The sequence below is a fragment of the Hemiscyllium ocellatum genome, chromosome 48 (assembly GCF_020745735.1).
Source record: "Hemiscyllium ocellatum isolate sHemOce1 chromosome 48, sHemOce1.pat.X.cur, whole genome shotgun sequence".
NCBI lineage: Eukaryota > Metazoa > Chordata > Chondrichthyes > Orectolobiformes > Hemiscylliidae > Hemiscyllium > Hemiscyllium ocellatum.
In genome coordinates, this window is record NC_083448.1 from 4,673,699 (window position 1) to 4,698,463 (window position 24,765).

Here is a 24,765-nt window from a genome sequence, read left to right on the forward strand (position 1 = left end):
CTTCCTCAGCAAGTTTTGTTTGGTTCCCCCTGTCTGGAGAGGGTGACAGCCTTTGCATGAAAGCAAATGTTTTCTGAAGCTCTCTGTGAGAGGAAAAAAATTCCACCTCCAACACCCCACCACCCCGCCCCCTTTAAAGGACGGCCACTCAGCCCATCGAGTCTCTGCCCAGCAAGCCCGATTGATTCTGGAAGAGGGAACGTGAGCTTCAAAGGGGATGTTTGTACATTGCTGTCACACACACACACCCGGAAGCTAAGCTCTGACTTGTTCGTGGGAAAGAGGAGGCGTTGCAAAGGGGACTGGGGAAAGTCCAAGTCTTTTGAGTTTAAAATAGCCCAGGCTCCAAGGGACAATCAGAGAGAGAGAGAGAGTCAAAACCAGGGAAGCAGCAGGAATGGTAAGTTCAATATTTCACTCCCCCCCCACTCTCCAAAACCCTGCTGTGTCTGCCTCTTGTCGAAATCGAAAGTGCTCGCTGTGAAATATCTCTGGGGGTCAGTGTGAAAGGACGGGGCGAGCAAGGCAGACTGCCAGCTCTCTTGTTTCTCACCTTGTATCTTTCTCTGGGGGAGGGCTGCAAATAACTTGAAAATGACAGCTGCCCTCGCCTTCCCCACCCCCCTCACTGCTCCTTGGGAGTGTGGGCTCCAACCTACCACAGGAGGCAAAATTGCTCTGTTTCACTTCTCTTCAGTCGCCTTTATTTATTTATTTATTCTCTCTCTCTGCTGTTGGGTCGCACGCTGTGATTTGGCTGCGATGCCCCCCATGGTTGAATGCCCCTTGTCAGATGCTCAGTCCAGCCCCCCAGCCCCCTCCCCTCTGCCTTGGCACCCAGAGCCAGCCTGCCTGGGAATGAATGTTGCCCCACCGTCCCGGCTCTCGACCCCCCCGTCTGACCCTCCAGTTCAGCGGGGTAGCGCCCCAACCTCTGAGACAGGAGCCCCGGATTCGAGGCCCGCTTTTTTGCTCCAGGGATGGGTCGTTACCGCCCCCCTCCTCACCCCCGTGAAGAGGAGGGTAGAACAATATCCAAAGCGTGTCTGGCGTAACCTCTAGCCCCACACTCCCCTCTCCTTCTCCCGCATCCCACCCCCTTTAGATGCTGGTACTGTTACACTCTGTGTTAAAAGAGATCTCTGGGTTATAAATCTCCTCCTATAAATTGCTGTCGAAGACCTGTCTCTTTGGTCAAAGTTATGATGTGGTGGTGACGGACTGGTTACAGTCCAACAGGTTTCTTTGGAAGCACTAGCTTTCGGAGCGACGCTCCTTCATCAGGTGGTTGTACAGCAGGACTATAGGACACAGAATTTATAGCAAACGGTCACATTGTTATGCAACTGAAACAATAAGATTAGGTTAGATTCCGTAGTGTGTGTGTGTGTGTGTGTGTGTGTGTGTGAGAGAGAGAGAGAGAGAGAGAGCATGTGTGTGAGAGAGACTCACACAGACCCTCTCTCACACACACACACACACACTCATATACACACACACTCATACACACGCTCATACGCACACATATACACACACACGCTCATTCATATACACACACACGCTCATATACACACACACACTCATATACACACACACTCGCTCATACACACACGCTCATATACACACACACACACGCTCATTCATATACACACACATGCTTATTCATATACACACACACGCTCATTCACACACACACGCTCATATACACACACGCACACTCATATACACACACACACACTCGCTCATACACACACGCTCATATACACACACACACGCTCATTCATATACACACACACGCTCATTCACACACACGCTCATATACACACATGCACACTCATATACACACACACACACACACACACTCGCTCATACACACACACGGTTGGGGGGCATGGGAAGGTGGAATTGCTGTTGTCTTTGGAGTTGTATTCCAGGGACAGGCAGGACCTGGGGACAGAACGACGGGGTTTGGAGGCTTTGGAGTATGGGTCGGTTCCTGTGCTGCGCAATTCTAAAAAGGCTCCACGTCATTTTAAAGGACACTGTTAAAGGTCAGGCCCCAGCCGTACTGCCATTGCCCTAGATCTCCGTCGACCTGTAAAGACTGTCGTCACTCGCTTTGGCAACCAGTTTTTAAACAGTGGCTGCAGAAGCAGACTCAGGCAACGCCACCCTGTAATCTTTCACTATCCCCGAAAAATGGAGGGGGGCGGGGCGGTGTGCTCCCCTCTGAAGCGACCTAAAAGCACTTGGAGGAAAAACCCATCGGTTTCACTGACGACCTTCAGGGAAGGAAACTGCCCTCCCCCTCCATGCCTGGTCTGGCCTACATGTGACTCCAGTCCCACAGTGATATGGATGACTCTCAAACCGGCTCCTGGGCAAGAAATGCCAGCGATGCCCTCATTCTGAGAATTTAAACCACACATGAGGGCATGGAGTGGAGCGGAGTGTCGGAGGAGGCTTAGATAATCCGAAATTTTGATCAATCCAGTTCAACGTCTGCAGCGTCATCCTCAGGCAGACTGTGAGGAGTCACCTTTCCTGATTAAGGGGTTAGGCCCGAAACGTCGATTCTCCTGCTCCGCGGGTGTTGCCTGACCTGAGCTGTCCCCAGGTACTGCCTGGCCCTGGAATACAACTCCAAAAACAACAGTAATTCCACCTTCCCACCCCCACCGGGTATGTGTGAACCTCTCTCACTCATATACACACACACAAACGTCCCCCACACTCACATCGAGACACGCATCTTCTCACAGGCTTACACTCCATCTCACTCACACACACACACGCACACACACACAGTGTTTTTCTAGCACCACACTGTGAGCTGTGTATAATGTTCACTGAATAACCTGCTTGGTTTTTCGGATAGCACCCGGGGTTATCCCTGTCTTGGTTTTCCTACCTTTCATATCAGGCAGGTTTTACCAGGTGGGCTGCCACGAGCCCTTGCCATTGATCTGGACTGGCACTGAGACAGGTGGGCATCCCAGCCTGGGTTTAGTTGGCAATTGATGTGATAAAGTGTGGTTGTGGTCTCTTGCTCAGATATTTGTATCGCCGATAGTCACAGGTGAGGTGCCGGAAGACTGGACGTTAGCTAACATGGTGCCACTGTCTAAGAAGGGCGGTAAAGACAAGCCAGGGAACTATAGACCGGTGAGCCTGACCTCGGTGGTGGGCAAGTTGTTGGAGGGAATCCTGAGGGACAGGACGTACATGTATTTGGAAAGACAAGGACTGATTCAGGATAGTCAACATGGCTTTGTGCGTGGGAAATCATGTCTCACAAACTTGATTGAGTTTTTTGAAGAAGTAACAAAGAGGACTGATGAGGGCAGAGCAGTAGATGTGATCTATATGGACTTCAGTAAGGTGTTCGACAAGGTTCCCCATGGGAGACTGGTGAGCAAGGTTAGATCTCATGGAATAGAGGGAGAACACGGTGGGCGGCACGGTGGCACAGTGGTTAGCACTGCTGCCTCATAGCGCCTGAGACCTGGGTTCAATTCCCGACTCAGGCGACAGACTGTGTGGAGTTTGCACGTTCTCCCTGTGTCTGTGTGGGGGTGCTCCGGTTTCCTCCCACAGTCCAAAAGATGTGCGGGTCAGGTGAATTGGCCATGCTAAATTGCCCGTAGTGTTAGGTAAGGGGTAAATGTAGGGGTATGGGTGGGTTGCGCTTCGGAGGGTCGGAGTGGACTTGTTGGGCCGAAGGGCCTGTTTCCACACTGTAAGTAATCTAATCTAACTAGCCATTTGGAGACAGAGGGTGGTGATGGAGGGTTGTTTTTCAGACTGGAGGCCTGTGACCAGTGGAGTGCCACAAGGATCGGTGCTGGGCCCTCTACTTTTTGTCATTTACATAAATGATTTGGATACGAGCATAAGAGGTACAGTTAGTAAGTTTGCAGATGACACCAAAATCGAAGGTGTAGTGGACAGCGAAGAGGGTTACCTCAGATTTACAACAGGATCTGGACCAGATGGGCCAATGGGCTGAGAAGTGGCAGATGGAGTTTAATTCAGATAAATGCAAGGTGCTGCATTTTGGGAAAGCAAATCTTAGCAGGACTTCTCCACTTAATGGTAAGGTCCTGGGGAGTGTTGCTGAACAAAGAGACCTTGGAGTGCAGGTTCATAACTACTTGAAAGTGGAGTCGCAGGTAGATAGGATAGTGAAGTAGGCGTTTGGTATGCTTTCCTTTATTGGTCAGAGTACTGAGTACAGGAGTTGGGAGGTCATGTTGCGGCTGTACAGGGCATTGGTTAGGCCACTGTTGGAATATTGTGCGCAATTCTGGTCTCCTTCCTATCGGAAAAATGTTGTGAAACTTGAAAGGGTTCAGAAAAGATTTACAAGGATGTTGCCAGGGTTGGAGGATCTGAGCTACAGGGAGAGGCTGAACAGGCCGGGGCTGTTTTCCCTGGAGCGTTGGAGGCTGAGGGGTGACCTTATAGAGGTTTATAAAATCATGAGGGGGCATGGATAGGGTAAATAGGCAAAGTCTTTTCTCTGGGATCGGGGAGTCCAGAACTAGAGGGGCATAGGTTTAGGGTGAGAGGAGAAAGATATGAAAGAGGCAACTTTTTCACACAGAGGGTGGTACGTGTATGGAATGAGCTGCCAGAGGAAGTGGTGGAGGCTGGTACAATTGCAACATTTAAGAGGCATGAATAGGAAGAGTTTGGAGGGATTTGGGCCGGGTGCTGGCAGGTGGGACTAGATTGGGTTGGGATATCTGGGTCAGCATGGACGGGTTGGACCAAAGAGTCTGTTTCCATGCTGTACATCTCAATGACTCTATTTGCAAGGATCACAGCATCCTTACAATGTGGAGGCAGGCCGTTCGGCCCATTGAGTCTACACTGACCCTCTGAAGAGCATCCCAGCCAGACTCAACCTCTAACTCTGATTTCCCATGGCAATTCACCCTAACCTGCACATCCCTGAACTCCAGGGGGCAATTTAGCATGGCCAATCCACTCTAACCTGCACATCCCTGAGCACTATGGGTAATTTAGCACGGCCAATCCACCCTAACCTGTACATCCTTGGATTGTGGGAGGAAACCGGAGCACCCGTGCAGACACGGGGACGGGTGGTGGGGGGAGAGAACGTGCAAACTCCAACACAGACAGTTGCCTGAGGCTGGAATCGAACCTGGGTCCTTGGTACTGTGAGGCAGCAGTGCTAACCACTGAGCCACAAGTGGATATCTTTGTTGGAGAGCGAAAGGGCATAGGTTGAAAGAAGATGTTTCTTTTTGCCGGAATGGATGTGTGCTGTATGTGTGTGTTTTTTGAGAGGGGGACAGGGGGAAATTGTTTCACACATCAGCTTACATAGGGCCATTCAGCCCATTTGCTCCTGACCAGGATTTGAGCTTCCTCCCAATTTTCACTGTCTAAATCTTCAATTGGAACTCTGTAATGTCTCCCCCCCACCCTGTGTGATTCTAACCCCCCCTACTCAGGTACATTGATATGATTGGCTTCAGCCTGTGGGAGCGCATTCCACATCCTGCGCCGCAGTCTGGTAACGGGGCTCCTTCTGGACTTCCCGGTGAGATCTTTCGGGACACTGTCTGACATTGGCAGGTTCTGCTCTTCCGCCAACAGCGGGAAACATTTCCTCTGACTTCCACTCCCTCGGAGAGCTTTCAGGATTTTAAACACCCCCGTTGGGTCACCCCCTCAGCCTTTCATACAGCACGGAAAAGACCCTTCGGCCCATTCAGCCCATACCGACCCTAATCCCAAACTATACTAATCCCACCTGCCTGCCCACCTATCCCTCCAAACCATTCCTATTCGTGGACTCGTCCAAATGTCTTTTCAACATTGTACATCCATCACTTTGTCAGGAAATTGATTCCTTTCCTGATCACACATAGTTCGATTAATGCTTCCTCAGGCGAGAGAGAGAGAGAGAGAGATTGACAATTATTTCCCACTGCATTGTGCCAATCTCGGTCCTTCTCGGTCTCTCACTGTGCTCCCGTTGCCTCGCAGGGGACGAATAACTCCGAAGTCGCTCGGCTGCAGCACCAGGCCGACGAGGTGGTGGAGGTGATGTACGCCAATGTGGAGAAGGTGAAGGAGCGAGACGGCAAACTGCAGGTCTTGGACGAGCGGGCGGAGCAGCTGCAGGAAGCGGTGAGCGAAACCACGTTTACCTCGGGGGGGGGCAATCCCCCAACTCGCGTGGCGCACGGACTTTCCTTAGACTGATCCAGTCCGGTCAGGGGAGTGGAATCTCTCGTCGAGAGTGGATTTGAGGATTGGTTGTTTAAAAAAAAAAGCAAATTGGCGCGGATACCTTCTCACAATCATGACTCTGAATGGAACTTGGCGCACCCTTTGTTTAACCGTGACGTTTGGGGGGGAGAGGAGGAGGAACGTACACACTGAATGCCCCCAGCCTTATCCTTAAGCCAAGAGGTTGCTTAAACGAGTCGCAGAGACAGAACCCTTCGGCCCAACTCGTCTGGGCCAGCCAGCCATATCAAATTCAACTGGCCCCATTTTGCCAGCACTTGGCCCATATCCCACTCACGCCTCCCTATTCACGTCCCCATCCGGATGCCTTTTAAGTGTTGCAATTGTACCAGCCTCCGCCACTTCCTCTGGCATCCCATTCCATACACGTGCCACCCTCTGCGGGCAAAAGTTGCCCCTGAGGTTCCTTTTATATCTTTCCCCGCTCACCCTAAACCGATGCCCCTATAGTTCTGGACTCCCCAGGGAAAAGACCTTGTCCAATTACCCCATCCAAAGGGCCTCTTCTGTTCGGTATGAATCGTTCCTTTTATCACGAGACTCAAAAGATGGTAGCGTCCGTGATTGTGTTTGAGGGTAACGGTGTGTGCTCTGACCTTTTGAAGGGGAAACTTTTTCAGAAGACAACGAAACAGGTGGCCGTACAGGAAGCATCGAGGAACAGGAAGTGGAAAATTATTCTGGGCGTGGCCGTGGGGCTGGTGATCCTCGTCACCGCCATTGTTGTCATCGTCATAACGACTTCGTCGAAAGATCAGCATCTGCCCCACCAAAGCGAAGCTGTCCCCAAACTAGCGACCACTACAGTTGGTCAACAGTGAACCGTTGTGATCGAGCTGAGGGGCTGCTTTGCGTCGTGAAGGAAGAGCCTCGATTGGCGGTTGCTACCGCACACGTGGGTGCCTTCAACTGTGGAACGTAGACATTAGAAGCCGGACTGCTGCCGTGAAGCTACAATTGAGCCACCTTTTTTGTCGCGTTCTTTTTAAATTATTTTGTTGTTACAAAATGTGGCCGCATTCCGTCTTTGAAATAGGGTACGGGATCCAGGCAGATTGTGTCACAGTCGGTCTATTTCCAGCACGGGACCCGCCTCATTACCTACAGGCAGCCGAACCCCATTTTAACGGGTAACGTTAGATAACAGTTGCTTTAGGATTACACATTGATTTAACAATCCGGAAAATATACAAACCGGCCAAACTGGGAAAACTGAGTTTTGACAATGCTAGATAGTCCGGGGGCCGGGAAGGGAGTTATCATGGTCGTAACTGGAGTCCAACTTATTCACTCATGGAATCTGTAACTCCTACTTGGTCCGATCCCATTTCATAAAACTCGTCTCCCGACTGCCCCCCCACCCTCCCAAAGCCTGTCCCACCGATGACAAGGCACAAGTCCGGAATGTGATGGAATACTCCCCGCTTGCCCTGTTGATTAGATTAGATTCCCTACAGTGTGGAAACAGGCCCTTCGGCCCAACCAGTCCACACTGACCCTACGAAGAGTAACCCACCCAGACCCATTACCCTCTGACTAATGCATCTAGCACTCTGGGCAATTTAACATGGCCAATTCACCCTGACCTGCACAACCCTGAGCACTATGGGTAATTTAGCATGACCAATCCACCCTGACCTGCACATCCCTGAGCACTATGGGTAATTTAGCATGGCCATTCCACCCTAACCTGCACATCTTTGGACTAAGGGAGGAAATCGGAGCACCCGGAGGAAACCCACACAGACATGGGGTGAATGTGCAAACTCCACACACAGATAGTCACCCGAGGCTGGAATCGAACCTGGGTCCCTGGTGCTGTGAGGCAGCAGTGCTAACCACTGAGCCACTGTCCCGCCCCTATTGGGATTGGGCCAACCCATTCACCAGACCTCAATATTCGTGCCTTCCACCACTCTGGAGCACACAGTCGCTGTGTTACAGAAGGAGGCCATTCTGCGCATTACGTCCGTGCCAGCCCTCTGAGCATTTTAGCCTGACGCCAATTGCCTGACCTTTCCCCCCATCATTATTTCTGCCGAAAACACTGATGGAAAGTCCTCTCAGATGCCTTCATTCCAGACCCGAACTGCTCACTTTACGCCCGCGGAATTGGGCCCCGTCTCCGAGATGCACTGCAGTGTTCTACCAAGGCTCCTCTGAGAGTACCTTCCAAAACCTGTGACCTTCACCATCTCGAAGGACAAGGGGCAGCAGGTGCGTGGGAACACCACCCCCTCCGACCTCCTCTCCCGGTCACTCACCATCCTGACTCGGAATGAGGGCGCCGTGCCCTGACGGTGGCTGGGTTAAAACCTCGGGCCTTCCAGACAGCACTGTGGGTGTCCGCCACAGAGTCATCACCATCACCTTCTCCAGGACAGTTTGGGGATGGGCACTGAATGATGGTCTTTTCATTGACATCTGCAAGCTAAGAGTGATGACTAAAAATACGTGGCTGAACCTTAAATGTGAGCAGAACAGCACCAGGGCTGAAAATGTGTTGCTGGAAAAGCGCAGCAGGTCAGGCAGCATCCGAGGAACAGGAGATTCGACGGTTCGGGCATAAGCCCTTCTTCAGGAATCAGCACCAGGGCAAACTGCAGCCAAAGACAGAATTGTCCCGATGTTCCAGTCAAATGAAAAGCAGGAAATATTCTTGGATTTTTCAGCCGCGGACTGTTTATTGAAGGTGGGATGACGGATTTGAACTCTTCCGGCTGGGACAACGGTGCGCCCAATCGCAACGTTTGTCATCATTCATTGGCGGTCCCTTGCAGACGAGGTGGACTCTCGGGGTGAGGGTGGGGGTGGGCCTCCCGCAGACCCTCTACACTCGGGGCAGCGTCTTGACGCTGGCGAATTCGGCCTGGTCCAAAATGCCGGTGTTGGTGCGTTCGGTGGGGCGGGGGGTCGTCTGCCGTTGACAGTCTTGGGTCTCAGCGCCGTACACGAGGGCTCTGTGAACCATGAGCTTGGCGTCGGATCTGATGGAAGTAAGATCATGGCTGGTCCTAATGTGGACTCAGCTCCACTTCCCCGCCCGCTCACCATAACCCTTAGTCCCTTCAGTGTTCAAAAATCCATCTGTGCCTTGAAACCATTCAACCAGGTGGCCTCAACTGGGCTGGGAATACCACCCATTCACAATCTTTTGGGTGAATAACTCTGCTCCCCCCTTATTTTGAGGCCATTCCCTTGAGCTCTAGTCTCAGTGGGAGCAGCTTTCCTGCTTCTATCTTGTCTATTTCCGTCAATATTTTATTTGTTTCGAGAAAGCCCCCCCCCCGCCTCATTTTTCCAAATTCCAAACGTGTACGGTCCCAGTCGACTTCATCTCTCCTCAGAAGCCAAGCCCTTCAACTCCGGAGTCAATCAACTCCGGTATCCCCTCCAGTGCCAGGACGTCCTGCCTCGAGTGAGGAGACCTCTGAAATAAATCAGGAAGCCAGCAGGTCGAGCCGTGGACCGCCAGAGAATGGATGCATCAGCCTCGAAAGGTTGACTAGGACGTGTCAGCTGAGTTTCTCCAGCAGCTTCTGTTGTCCACTACCCTCCCGGGGATCCCTCTGTCTCTCTGTGACGGCTGAAGACCGAAAGCCTAGCGGAAAATGTACTTCCTGGGGATGGGAGAGCTGCAGTCAATGGCTGACCCCCCCACCTTGTCATTTTAAACCACTTTATAGCAAGGGGGAAGCAGTGAGAGATGCGAAGGAATTGTGAGGTAAATCATATTGGTAAATTATACCTCAGCCATTTAATGTGTTAGAGCTGACTGCCTGTATCTGATACGGCGTTGGAAAATAAAGGGTTCGAAAGGAAAGTGGTGTTCCTGTCACGTTATTGGTCATAATCAGTGCAGAAAGCCCTGGATTTGTTTCCCTTTCCCATTCAGAGAATAATTTATTTCCGACATTCCGTTTCTATGTCACACACTTCCTGCTCACTGGTGGTGCCACGATGTTGACATTGTGTTCCACCATTATCGTTATTCCGCAGAACCTTCAGCTGGTGAGCTTCCCCATCAGCCTCATTGTTTCCTTCCTCTTAAAAACCCAACACATTACTGTGTAATTATGAGAGTTGTAGGGCTGTAAAGCAAGGAAACAGACCCTTCAGTCCAAACCTTGAATGAATCTAGTCCCATTCGCCAGCACTTGACCCATATCCCCATCCAGATGCCTTTTCACTGTTGTAATTGTACCAGCCTCCACCACTTCCTCCGGCAGCTCACTCCACACACGCACCACCCTCTGTGTGAAAAGATTGCCCCTCAGGCCCCTTTTAAATCTTTTCCCCCCTCTCACCTTAAACCTATCTTCTGGACTCCCCTACCCTGGGGGAAGAGACTTTGTGTGTTCACCCTATCCATGCCCCCCCCCCTCATGATTTCATAAACCTCGATAAGGTCACCCCCCCCAGCCTCTGACACTCCAGGGAAAACAGCTCCACCCTCTGCGTGAACATGTTGCCCCTCAGGTCCCTTTTATATCTTTTCCCTCTCACCCTAAACCTATGCCCCTCTAGTTCTGGACTCCCCCACCCCAGGGGAAAAGACCTTCTCTATTTATCCTATCCATGCCCCCCCTCATGATTTCATAAATGTCTATCAGGTCACCCCCCCCTCAGCTTCCGACGCTCCAGGGAAAACAGCCCTAGCCTATCCAGCCTCTCCCTGGCATCAGTGACCCCAGAATCAGTGCTGGGTGTACCCACAAACCACTCTCGGCGTGGACCGATAGGGACACACCCCGCTGCATGGTTGGCCATCGGTGACTCTTCCTTCTGCCAGGAATGCTCCCACCGATTCTCCAATCGGGAATGCCTTTTTCCGGCCTTATTGTTTATTTATATGGCACTTTCTCTAATACATAGATGACAGTGAGAGCTAATTTCCCTTTCGAGAGTTGGGAATTGTTAACTGAGGCAGGATGTCAGTTAGCTCTGGGGCAATGTCCAACTGCCCCCTACTTTTATACCCATGATGGTATATCAATTTCTCAAAATACAATTGGTCCTACCTTGTCAAAACATCAGATTTAAACCTATTGTCTTGATTAAAAACTACTGCTTCGCCATTCGATACAAAACATTTCAATTCTCTGTGTAAAGGCTGTTGTTCAGACATCCATTCTTAAATCTAATCTCAAAGCGCAGAAAAAAAACCAGCATCTTCTAAAGGGACCACGCGATGCTTTTCCCCATTTTACACACACTGGGAATAGTCAACTCCACCTGGGGTCTGTGCGCACAATCTCCACAGGCGGGAGAATAGGATGACTTCTACTCAATGCGCCATTGCTTACTCGCTCCCGCGGAGACGGTCTGTCGTGAGTGAACCTCTCAGTGGGCAAGAGGCAGATGGGGGGAGGTAGGCAGGTCATGTCGCCAAGATGAAGGTCATCATGCATGACAGTGGGTTCACCCGTAATTCATTCCTGGAATCGTGGCTGACTTCCTAGCTGAGTAGGAATCGTTGGTCTCCGGCCAACAGAGCAGGGGGTGGAGAATCACAGTCTCTATTGTTCACGTCCATTGTCCAGTGTTTACTGTGCGTTGCTGGAATGTAGGGTCAGGCCAGACTGTAATGCCCACTGTACCTTGTACGGGTGCACATATGCCCGCTTGGGAAAGGCTAATGGGCTCCCAGCATAGTCATAGAGCCATACAGCGCGGAAACAGACCCTTTGGTCCAACCAGTCCATGCCAACCGTAAACCCAAACTAAAGCAGTCCCACCTTCCTTTGCTTAGCCCATGTCCCCCTCCAAACATTTCTTATTCATGTACTTTGAAGAGTTGTAATCGCTGCTTCTTCACCTCCCCTTTTGGGAAATGCCAGAAATTGTTAGAGTGCCACTTAATATTGTGGATTTTTAGATTTAGATTTAGACTTAGACTTTATTGTCATGTGTACGCTAGTGCAAAAAGTGCAGAGAACAGTCGCCACGCATGGCACCATCTTAGAGGTACAAGCACCTACGTACAAAACCTTAAGAACAAATTGGAAAGAAATAAAGGAATAAAGTTAAAAGTTCAACATTAGAATCCTACATTAGTATTATTTTGAAGGACATAGAAATAAAGCTAAAAGTTCAACTGTTGCAGTCTTTCTGAAGTCGTAGTCCATGCTGGGACTACACTTCCGACAATGGCTCGATCTCCTCAATTTTGACATACTTTCCTCTCACAGCCTTGATTTCCCCTACCCTTGTCATCGCTGAAGATATCGGGGTGGGGGGGGGGTGGAAAACTTCGATTGTCATGTAAGGATTGCTCCTGGGATCCCAGACCAGTGAAAACCTCGATCCAGGCGCCAACTATTGCCAGGCCTCGGCCTACCCTTCAGCCTGCGTGCGCCGGGCATCGGGAACCCGCTGGGTCAGGACTCCGGCCGTTGCCTGGCACGGGATGTCGAGCCGACTGCCTGATTCAATACTCTGCTGCTCCTCTCCGGGAGAGCGAAAAAAAAACAGAAGGAAGAAAGAGAGCAGACGGAGTGGACAAGCCTACTCGGCCACCATTTTGTGGAAGTTACGAATTATCTTGTTCATTTCGTTCCTCTAACGAATGAAATCCTGTCACCCTTTCTGATGACTGTGGATGATATTGTTAGCCCTCTTCTCTTCCTGCCGGCTTCCCCTGGTATTTTGAACCAGGAACGGCTTGTGCCTTTAGCTGGGCCCCATTAACCATCATGCACTGGGCTGCGTCAGGCTAACGTGCCACACTTCAGCTATCTACTCACGGGATAGACAGCAAATTGACACTTGGAGGAAGCAGATAGGTTCACAGTGTTTCTTGTATTCTCACGGACAGCATTGTCACTGTGGGGAGTTACCTGACAAGCTCTGAATAAACAAACATTTTGCGAGCCAGCTTCCTTTCTGTCAGTCTTTAGGCGGCGGAAGTGTCTTATCAGAAAAGGCAGCAATCCGAGCGAGGAAGGTCTGGGTATTTCGGTCTCTGACTCAGTCAATAACTCTAAATAGCAGCGTTTATAATGTGGAAAACATCCTGGAGGTCTGGGTTCCCGTTCTTCTGAACTGCATGCGCAGAAGTTGCAGAAGACAAACTGCCTGAAACCTCACTCAAGGGACCGTTTCCAAGGGACGCACTCAGGAAACAGGCCGACTTAACTGGTGAGGCATCTCTGCTAAATGTAGACTGCAAGGACAATTCATGAAGATCCCTCCGACATCTGAGCAGGGTTGGTGAGGTTTCTTAAACTTCAAAATGTACTTTATTCATTAAAAATCTGTTTGTCACGAATGCAGTTTGGTTCTGAAAAGTTGCACATCAAGTAAATGAATAAAATATCGATGTAAAAAACCAAAGAGCTCTCTTACACATACAATACTAATATTTGAGGTACTGGGCAGATCCAAGAACTGAACGGACTCCAATTTACCTTCAGCAGGATGATCTCGAGCAGTGGTCTTTCCCCACCGTGCCTTGGTAGCAGCTGTCCCACGCAGTCCTGGGCCTTGGGATGTGCCAGTCTGCAACTTTCAGTTGGGGTCAACTCCTTCAGGCAGACCGGAGGGCGTCTTTCATGGTCCTGCAGGCGCGGTTGACGTTTGTCTCGGTGTGGGTCCCCGGGGAACAGCCCGTGGAGCACAGAGTCGGGGAGCTGCTCAGGATGAACATTGACTGAAACTCTCTCCAGACTTCCTTTGCGAAGGCACACTCCCACAGCAGGAGATGTGTGACAGTCTCTAACCCCCACACCCCTCTGCCCCCCTCCCCACAGCCGCTACAAGGGCAGCGTGCGGTGCTGCAGACTGACAGGGCCAAGCACTGTCTCAGTGTTGAGTTTGCACATTCTCCCCAGTGTCTGCGTGGATTTCCTCCGGGTGCTCCGGTTTCCTCCCACAATCCAAAGATGTGCAGGTTCGGGTGGACTAGACATATTCTAGATTAGAGTGGTGCTGGAAAAGCACAGCAGTTCAGGCAGCATCCGAGGAGGGTAAATTGCCCATAGTGCTAGGTGCATTAGTGAATGGGTCTGGGTGAGTTACTCTTCAGAGGGTTGGTGTGGACTTGTTGGGCCGAATGGCCCGTTTCTACACTGTAGGGAATCTTAATCTAATGCTGAACAGGATGAGATCTTCCTGCGCTCACCTTTTGATGGGGGAGCAGGTTTAAAATTTGTCACTTGATAGGGCAGAACTTGTTCTGATCAGTAAGTTTGCAGATGACACGAAGATTGGTGCAGTAGCAGGTACCGAGGGGGGACTGTCAGAGAATACAGCAGAATGTAGATCGATTGGAGAGCTGCGCGGAGAAATGGCAGATGGAAATCAATCCGGGCAAACGTGAGGTGATGCATTTTGGGAAGATCCAATTCGAGAGCGGACTATATGGTCAATGGAAAATCCCTGGGGAAAATTGATGTGCAAGGAGAGCTGGGTGTTCAGGTCCGTTACACTCTGAAGGTGGCAAAGCAGGTCAATAGCGTGGTCAAGAAGGCATCATATGGCATGCTTTCCTTCATCAGATGGGCGATTGAGTACAAGAGTTGGCAGGTCATGTTACAGTTGTATAAGACTTTGGTTCGGCCACATTTGGAATACCGCCTACAGTTCTGGTCACCACATTACCAAAAGGATGTGGACCCTTTGGAGAGGGTGCAGGGGAGGTTCACCAGGATACTGCCTGGCATGGAGGGAGCTAGCTATGAAGAGAGGTTGAGTAGATTAGGATTATTTTCATTAGAATGATGGAGGTTAAGGGGGGGGGACCTGATTGAGGTCTACAGAATCATGAGAGGTACAGACAGAGTGGATAGCAAGAGGCTTTTCCCTAGAGTTGGGGGAGGACTCATGGGTTCAAGGTGAGGGGGAAAAGGTTTAAGAGAGATATTGTGTGGAAAGTTCTTTATGCAGAGGGTGGTGGGTGCCTGGAACATGTTGCCAGTGGAGGGTGGTAGAGGTGGGCACAATAGCGTCATTGAAGATATATCCAGAGTGGGCAGGGAGCAGAGGGACACAGACCCTTAGAAAATAGGTGACGGGCTTTCGATAGAGGATCTGGATCGGCGCAGGAGGGCCGAAGGGCCTGTTCCTGTTCTGGAATGTTCTTTGTCCTTTGGATATTGCTGAAGAGAGCGAGATGGCATCCTGAAGCTTCTCATCTTGTACTCGTCAGGACCAATGCAAGAATGCCAAATTTCGAACCGTCACGACAAGTCCGACTACGGGAGGAAAGGGAGCTGATTGGTTGCCAATCCGACTCCGACCACCCCGGCGTTGCTATGGAAATTGCCGTGGGAACCTACGGGCTCTCTTAACTCCTGAGTGACTCCGCACAGTGCTGCAAATGTTGTTCACGTTCCTTTACTTTGCAGGGAATGGATCCCTGTGCATAAATGTGATTGGCCACCGGGCCGCCCTTTGTGTTGTGCCTTCTTGACCGTCGCATCTCTGTGGGAGGCCCAAGACAGATCATTCTTTCCAGACAGAAGAAAGCTGAGAGGAGATTTGATGGCAGACGTGAGAGGTCAGAATAGGGTAGACAGGCAGAACCAGTTCCCCTCTCACTGTGACAAATGATCGAGAACAAGACAGCACAGATTTAAAGTGATTTACAGCAGCATACACGAAGTGAGAAAAAAAAACACTTTGCCTAATGTATGGAGTTTGCACATTCTCCCCCGTGTCTGCGTGGGTTTCCTCTGGGTGCTCCAGTTTCCTCCCACAGTCCAAAGATGGGCAGGTTAGGGTGGATTGGCCGTGCTAAATTACCCATAGTGTTCAGGGATGTGCAGGTTAGGGTGGATTGGCCGTGCTACATTACCCATAGTGCTCAGGGATGTGCAGGTTAGTGCGGATTGGCCATGCTAAATTACCCATAGTGCTCAGGGATGTGCAGGTTAGTACAGATTGGCCATGCTAAATTACCCATAGTGCTCAGGGATGTGCAGGTTAGGGTGGATTGGCCGTGCTAAATTACCCATAGTGCTCAGGGATGTGCAGGTTAGTGCGGATTGACCATGCTAAATTACCCATAGTGCTCAGGGATGTGCAGGTTAGGGTGGATTGGCCGTGCCAAATTGTCCCACAGTGATAGGTGCATTCGTCAGAGGGAAACGGGTTTGGGTGGGTTACTTTTCAGAGGGTCGGTGTGGCCTGGTGAAACGTGGTGAAGGCAGACACAATAGGGGCATTCGAGAGAGGGAATCTGACAATTGTACAGAAAGAAGGTGCAGAGTGTGGAGGGAAACGGCAGGAGAACGGAACTAAGTCGTTACACTCATTTGCAGATCTGGGCACAGACTCAATGGGCAAAAGCTCTCCTCCTCTGCCGAATGCTGTCATTCCTTTGCGATAGAATAAAACTTTGAAGGGTTCTACATTGGCTGCAGGACGTCCCGTGAATGCCTTTATCTCTATCTGACTTCTTTCCTGATAATCCCACATTTGTTTTTAGATTGGATTACTTACAGTGTGGAAACAGGCCCTTCGGCCCAACAAGTCCACACCGACCCGCAGCCCACCCACATTTACCCCTTCACCTAACCCTACGGGCAATTTAGCCTGGCCAATTCACCCTAACCTGTGGGAGGAAACCCACGCAGACACGGGGAGAATGTGCAAACTCCACACAGACAGTCGCCCGAGGCGGGAATCGAACCTGGGTCGCTGGTGCTGTGAGGCAGCAGTGCTAACCACTGAGCCACCGTGCTGACCGGGTTCCCGCAGTGTGTGCCCCTCCGTTCTCCTGAGTGCAAATGCCTCCATCTCAAGCCCAGGGCAGCAGCAGCAGCAGCAATGAGACACGCTGGTCTGCCCGCCTCACTTGCTTCTTACCGGAGAGTGTCGAGTGCTAGCCCTGGGCCTCCTGAGGCAGCTCACAGACTCTAGGAAGGAGAGGGTAGGATGAGGTTCAATTCACAACCTCCAGCGATCACCCTTCGAAGATGTCAGTTTCAAGTTGCCACATGGCTCATGAAACAGTGAGTGGGTGACACTGGCTAGGCTGTCAGTAAAGGCGATGTTTGTTATTAGACAACGGGGGGCAGAGATTCGGCCATTTGGCCCATCAATTCGGCCCCCTGCCATTTACGTAGGGCTGATACATTTCTCAACCCCATTCTGCTGCTTGAGGCGAGCTCTACAAGAAACTTACAAAAAGGTGCACGCTGGGAAGTTGCTTCCGTTCGGCAGGGAGACTAGGACCCCGTGGGCACAGCCTTAGAATTAGAGGGGGTCAATTTAGAACGGAAATTCAGCCGGAGAGTGATTGGCCTGTGGAATTCATTGCCATGGAGGCCGGGATGTTAAATGTCTTCAAGGCAGAGATTAATAAATTCTTGATCTTGCAAGGAATTAAGGGCTACGAAGAGAGTGTGGATAAGTGGAGTTGAAATGCCCATCAGCCATGATTAAATGGTGGAGTGGACTCGATGGGTCGAATGGCCTTACTCCCGCTCCTACGTCTTATGGTCTTATGGACAATCAAGAACCTATCGATCTTTGTTTTAAATATACTCAATGACCTGGCCTCCACAGCCTTCTGTGGCAATGAATTCCACAGATTTGTGGTGTGTACGGTTCAGTTCCTTGATGACACTCACTGGGGAGGGAAACAGTTCACGGCTTTCAGTGCAATTAACCTCCCCATTTCCCCCCCCCACCTCTGTATTTGCTATCTGTCTAACTTCACAAGAAAGACCTGCTGCATTTCGAAATTGATTGTCTTAGAAAACCCTCTGAGGTTGCTTGACTCTTTTCTAAAATTCACTGGGTTCGTTTCATTTATTCACTCGAATTTTTCCGCCCTTGTGATCCGACGACAGTGACCCCCGTTGGAAGGTGTACTTTCAACCCAATACAGTCTGTCGTATCATTCAAGTGAGTCTGAGAGCAAGTGACTCACCAAGAATAAATCATAAAATCACAAAAAGAAGGGTTTTGTGATTTACACATGAAAGAAGTGAAATTATCGCTGTATTCTAACAGATGAAAGGCTTAACAGACAATCAATTTTTCAATGTATAATTTCAGTTACATCACACTGCAAATGTTTGCGATAAATTCTGTGTGTTATGATGGAGCCCTCCCCTATCACTTGATGAAGGAGCGTCGCTCCGAAAGCTAGTGTGCTTCCAGTTAAACCTGTTGGACTATAACCTGGTGTTGCGTGATTTTTAACTCTAAGAGTTAGGTTAGCTAAGTGGGAATTTTCAGGAAACAATCTGTCTTCCAGTAAATGATCATGCAACTAGATCGTCGAAGGAGTAAACAACAGAGATCAAGCTTTAACAGAAGTTAATTACAGGGCATGGCTCTGTGTTCAAGGAGTTTTTGAATTAACTCCTACCAACAAGTCACCCTTTATGTACCTGTGATTTGTACATGAGACTGATCTAGCTCCCTCAGAGCCAGCTCTCAGAGTGAACTCCTGTTCATACCTGTCAGCCAGGGTTCCCTGAACGGACCAGGTTAACAGACCCAATTGGGGAACTCATATTCTGTGAGGTCCACCCAGCTGACCTCCTTCTGGGTTTAAGTTTTGGACGAATCTCTCTGAAGCAAGGCCCGGTTGAAGTTTTCCATGGTGGTTGAAACAGTGCAGAACTCTGGCTAACTGAAGGATTGCTAGGAGTGAGCTGAGCTGCTCTGCGTCGTCAAGCAGAGAGGAAGGAGATGGGGGTGGGGTGGGGGGGGGGGGGGAGACAGAAAGGCAACACAGAACAGTACAGCACAGTCCAGGCCCTTCGGCCCTCGATGGCATGCCGACCTTTATTCCTGATCTAAGATCAAACTAACCTACATACCCTCCATTGTACCCTCCATGTAGATGGAAAGTTCAAGGCCTAAAGAATATGAGAACCAAGAAAGTTCTGACCCTGGGCTTGACATGCTGGAGACATCTGTGTTGAATGCACCAGTGCAATGATGAGTGACTGATAACTTCCAAAATGCATTCTTCAACTTATCAGAGTAGACTTGCCGACCAAACAGCAATCTTGTGCCTCACGGCGTGAAAGGGATTTTCCCTTTAAACTGGGCGAAGGTGAAAAGTCGATAAAACATGTCTTTTCTCAGCAATACTTGGGTTCCACACCGCCACATGACGAACTTCTTAATACAGAGGGCGATCAATTGGAATCATAAGAACGTACACAGGAATAGGCCATTGAGCTTCTTAACAGGATCGCAGACGATCTAACTGTGGCCGAGAGCCAACTCTCCCGGCTCTGACAGCTCTTGACAATCAAAACCAGGATACTGAGGCCAACAATGGATAGGGGCGTGGAAAAACGGTGGGCTCGCGTTCGGGAAAATGGGTCGGAAGTGTTGTTGTGGGAGCTGCACCGGTGAACGCCGCTGCAGTTTGACTGGTTCGATTACACCTCCACGTACATTGGGGAGTCCGGAAGGCAAAGGGAGCATACTCTTTAACGCTGCCTCTCGAAGTCGGACAGAAAATTAATCATGGCCACTTCGCACAGGATGCTCGGCATTTCAGAACCTAATTCCAATCATGGGTTTTCTGCAAACTGAGCTCCAGTTCGAACGTGTTGGGAAAATCCAGACAAGTTAACACATGCAATGGAAGTGACGGAGTGAATGAAATGCGCTGGCTTAATCATTTTAAGGCTGTTGGCGTCACATCAACTTTCTTTTGATAGTAAGAAGAATAGAAGGAAAGGCAAGGTTAAATCAGTTCAAACAGAAAAGTCAATATCCATGTTTGAGTGGTTTTCACCTATACCTACTGAGCAGAGACCCAGTCAGTGAGCAATGCTAGTGTACACAGAAAGAAAGCAACAGGAGGAGACCCTTCAGTCCCTTTAACTTGTTCTGCCATTCAGTTAGTTCCATTACTTAGCCACTGTCTCATATCCTTGAAATGTATTGCTAATAAAAAAAAATGACCTCAGCACCATTCATGGGAGAAAGATTCAGATTTACTACCACCCACAGTATATCCTGTTGGGACATCATGTTACAGGCCTTTTTTGGAGTACAATTCTGGTCACCCTGCTATAGGAAGGGATGTTATTCAACTTGAAAGGGTGCAGAAAAGATTTACATGGACGTTGCCAGGGTTGGAGGATTTGAGCTATAGGGAGAGGTTGAATAGGCTGGGGCTGTTTCCCCAGTAGTGTTGGAGGCTGAAGGGTGACCTTATACTGGTTTATAAAATCATGAGGGACGTGGATAGGATAAATAGACAACGTCTCTTCTCTGGGGTGGGGGAGTCCAGAACTAGAGGGGCATAGGTTTAGGGTGAGAGGGGAAAGATATAAAAGAGACAACTTTTTCACACAGAGGGTGGTACGTGTATGGAATGAGCTGCCAGAGGATGTGGTGGAGGCTGGTACAATTGCAACATTTAAAAGGCATCTGGATGGGTATATGGTTTGGAGGGATATGGGCCGGGCGCTGGCAGGTGGGACTAGATTGGGTTGGGATAGCTGGTCGGAATGGACAGGTTGGACAAAAGGGTTTGTTTCCATGCTGTGCATCTCTATGACTCGATGAGTCTACCGGGACTGGAAGACTTGATTTCTAAGGAGAGGCTGGGACTTTTTTTTCCTGGGGTGTAGGAGGTTGTGGGGTGACCCCGTAGAGGTTTATAAAAACATGAGGGGCATAGATTAAGATGAATAGCAAAGGATTTTTCCCCAGGGTAGGGGAGTCCAAAACTAGAGGGAATAGGTTTAAGGTGAAAGGGGAAAGATTTAAAAGGGACTTGAGACGCAACCTTTTACACAGAGGGTGGTGCATGTGTGGTGCCAGCGGAAAGGGTACAGTGACATCATTTAGAGTCATAGAGATGTACAGCACGGAAACAGACCCTTCGGTCCAACCCGTCCATGTTGACCCAGATATCCCAACCCAATCTAGTCCCATTTGTCAGCACCCGGCCCATATCCCTCTAAAGCCTTCTTATTCGCATACCCATCCAGATGCCTTTTAAATGCTGTCATTGTACCAGCCTCCACCACTTCCTCTGGCAGCTCGTTCCATACATGCACCATCCTCTCTATGAAAATGTTGCCCCTTAGGTCCCTTTTATATCTTTCCCCTCTCACCCTAAACCTGTGCCCCTCTAGTTCTGGACTCCCCGATCCCAGGGAAAAGACTTTGTCTATTTATCCTATCCATGCCCCCTCATGATTTTATAAACTTCTTTAAGGTCAGCCCTCAGCCTCCGACGCTCCAGGGAAAACAGCCCCAGCCTGTTCAGCCTCTCCCTGTAGCTCAGACCCTCCAACCCCGGCAACATCCTTGTAAATCTTTTCTGAATCCTTTCAAGTTTCACAACATCTTTCCGATAGGAAGGAGACCAGAACTGCACGCAATATTCCAACTGTGGCCTAACCAATGCCCTGTACAGCTGCAACATGACCTCCCAACTCCTGTACTCAATACTCTGACCAATAAAGGAAAGCATACCAAATGCCTTCTTCACTATCCTATCTACCTGCGACTCCACTTTCAAAGAGCTATGAACCTGCACTCCAAGGTCTCTTTGTTCAGCAACACTCCCTAGGACCTTACCATTAAGTGTATAAGTCCTGCTAAGATTTGCTTTCCCAAAATGCAGCACCTTGCATTTATCTAAGTTAAACTCCATTTGCCACTTCTCAGCCCATTGGCCCATCTGATCCAGATCCTGTTGTGATCTGAGGTAACCCTCTTCGCTGTCCACTACACCTCCAATTTTGGTATAATTTGCAAACTTACTAACTGTGTCTCTTATGCTCACATCCAAATCATTTATGTAAATGACAAAAAGTAGAGGACCCAGCACCAATCCTTGTGGCACTCCATTGGTCACAGGCCTCCAGTCTGAAAAACAACCCTCCACCACCACCTTCTGTCTTCTACCTTTGAGCCAAATGGCTAGTTCTCCATTTATTCCATGAGATCTAATCAGTCTAAAGTCTAACCTTGCTATTCCGTCTAAAAAGACATTTGGACAGGCACATGGATAGGAAAGGTTTAGAGGGATATGGGACAAATGCAGGCAGCAGGGGCGAGTCCAGTTTGGGAAATCAAATCGGCATGGATGAGTTGGGCCGAATGGCCTGTTTACATGCTGCACGACTCCATGACTTACTCTACTATGGCCTCGCTCTAACCTGATCTATCCCCGCTCATTTTGAATCCTCTTCCCCCCCAGAGTAAGCAGTTTTTCTACATCTATCATTGAATCCCATCACCATTTTCAACATCTCGATCAGGTCATCGTCCAATCTTCTAATTTCAGGGATATAAAAGGCAGGTACACGTAGCCTAGAGTTTAACCGTTAATGTTTTATACATTGGCTCTTTTGGTTTCAGTATTAGCTGGTCATTCTATACCATACTCACACAAGATCGTTATTTTTAGGGGAGTCAAAGGCATAATGGTAATATCATTAGACTAGTCATTCAGAAACACAGCTAAACTAATGGCAGCAGTGGTAGCAGCATATAGCACGTGCTCCTCAACCCAAGAGTCCGTTGCTTATCTACTCCGTTTACCTTTACTATTTTCTTTTCTCTATTTTCTATTTTTAGTGTATTTCAATTAGAATCATACAATCATAAAGATGTACAGTATGGAAACAGACCCTTCGGTTCAATTTGTCCATGCTGACCAGATATCCCAACCAAATCTAGTCCCATTTGTCAGCACTTGGCCCATATCCCTCTAAACCCTTCCTATTCGCATACCCATCCAGATGCCTTTTAAATGCTGTCATTGTACCAGCCTCCACCACTTCCTCTGGCAGCTCGTTCCATACATGCACCATCCTCTGTATGAAAATGTTGCCCCTTAGGTCCATTTTATATCTTTCCCCTCTCACCCTAAACCTATGCCTCTCTAGTTCTGGACACCCCCACCCCAGGGAAAAGACCTTGTCTATCCACCCTATCCATGCCCTCTCATGATTTTATTAACCTCTACAAGGTCAGCCCTCAGCCTCCGACGCTCCAGGGAAAACAGCCCCAGCCTGTTCAGCCTCTCCCTGCAGCTCAAACCCTCCAACCCTGGCAACATCCTTGTAAATCTTTTCTGAATTCTTTCACATCCTTCTGATAATAAGGAAACCGGAATTGCATGCAATACTCCAAAAGTGGCCTAACCAATGTCCTGTACAGCTGCAACATGACCTCCCAACTCCTACACTCAATGCTCTGACCAATAAAGGAAAGCATACCAAACACCTTCTTCACTATCCTATCTACCTGCGACTCTACGTTCAATAGAACAGATAACATCACATTCAACCTACCTTCATTTTAAATGCTTCAGCTGTGAGCTTTCCCTAAGCAGTGGCTCCTCCCGGCCATCCGAAGAGACGGTCTTTCTTGAGGGGTTGGTCTCAGGCCAGCAGAGCAGTCTCTGTTGGAGCGGTTGTCCCGGTCTTTGGCTTCCAACACGAGGTTCCAAGGTCTCGGCGTGTCGTTTTATCCATGGGTAGCAGCCCGGGGGGGGGGGTCAGACGGCCCAGCGTTTCTATTCAAGTGGCTATTCGAGCCAATGGCCTGGTGTCCCGGCGTTTCGGTTTTTGTCCCGTCATGTCGTTCTAGTCGTAGATCGACTTTCTTCCTGATCAGAGGTCCTTAAATGGACTCTGATGAACTTAATTTTGTAATTTATGATGTGACCACGAGTTCTGTCACTCGAGGCGCCATGTTGGGCAACTTTGAACACTCTTCATTGTATTTTTTTTCTTTTAAAACTACATATGACAATAAATTCTGAATTTGTAAAGGATCTGGGATATGGTTTCATCTGGAATCATCTAGACTCCATGTTAGCTTGCTCCCTCTCCATGGTTGCTGCCTGAACCGCAGTGATTTCCAGCATTTTCTTGCTTTCAGTGCAGATTCCAACATAATTTGCACCTACAATTTTAAAAGCATTGAGTACCCACAGCATATTATTTGTGTCTGTATGTAGTGGGTGGGGGGGAGGTGGTGGAGTGATGGGGAGGATGATGCTGGGTCTGGTCCAAGACAAGACCCCCTGCGTTGCTAGGGGTAACCGTTACCGGGGCAACCACCTTCAGACCGCGCCGACGGGAACCACGTCACGTGTGTAGACGCGGCCAATAGGAGCCCCACGCGTCACACAGGCCGGGCATTAGCCCCGCCCTGCATGCTTTCGATTGGCTCGCCGCACGGAGCGGGCACGGTGATTGGTCCATCGGCCCTTCCATCAGCGTGGTGGGGGGGACGCGCGCGCACGGGCGTCCCAAGGGGAGACGGAGCCGGAGCCGGCCCCGCCCACTCGGAACAAGATGGCGTCGTATTTCGAGGAGCACGACTGCGAGGCGACCGATCCCGAGGAACAGTACCGGCAGAACGCGCTGCTGGAGCTCGCCAGGTACACACACACACCCCCCACTGCCGGCTAGTCCCGCATACACCCGGCCCAGGGACCCGGAGACTGAGGGGGGAGCCGGAGACTGAGGGGGGGAGACAAGGGGGGGGAGAAGGGGGAGGGGACGGGGGGGGGAGAAGGGG

General features: G+C 49.8%; 2 protein-coding genes across 2 annotated transcripts in view; both read left to right on the forward strand.

Annotated features, from left to right (window-relative positions):
* Positions 1-259: 259 nt before the first annotated feature.
* LOC132836995 (vesicle-associated membrane protein 5-like) lies at positions 260-10,111 on the forward strand. Its single transcript, XM_060856608.1, has 3 exons — positions 260-400; positions 6,022-6,165; positions 6,894-10,111. The coding sequence occupies exons 1-3, from the start codon at positions 398-400 to the stop codon at positions 7,107-7,109; spliced, it is 363 nt and encodes a 120-aa protein (XP_060712591.1). The 5' UTR covers positions 260-397; the 3' UTR covers positions 7,110-10,111.
* Positions 10,112-24,522: 14,411 nt separating this feature from the next.
* Positions 24,523-24,765, forward strand: part of LOC132836896 (E3 ubiquitin-protein ligase RNF181-like) — a 3,724-nt gene continuing 3,481 nt past the window's right edge. Inside the window, exon 1 of the mRNA XM_060856463.1 lies at positions 24,523-24,620. Within this exon, the coding sequence (XP_060712446.1) occupies positions 24,540-24,620 (81 nt within the window). The 5' untranslated portion in view covers positions 24,523-24,539. The remainder of the gene's footprint in view (positions 24,621-24,765) is intronic.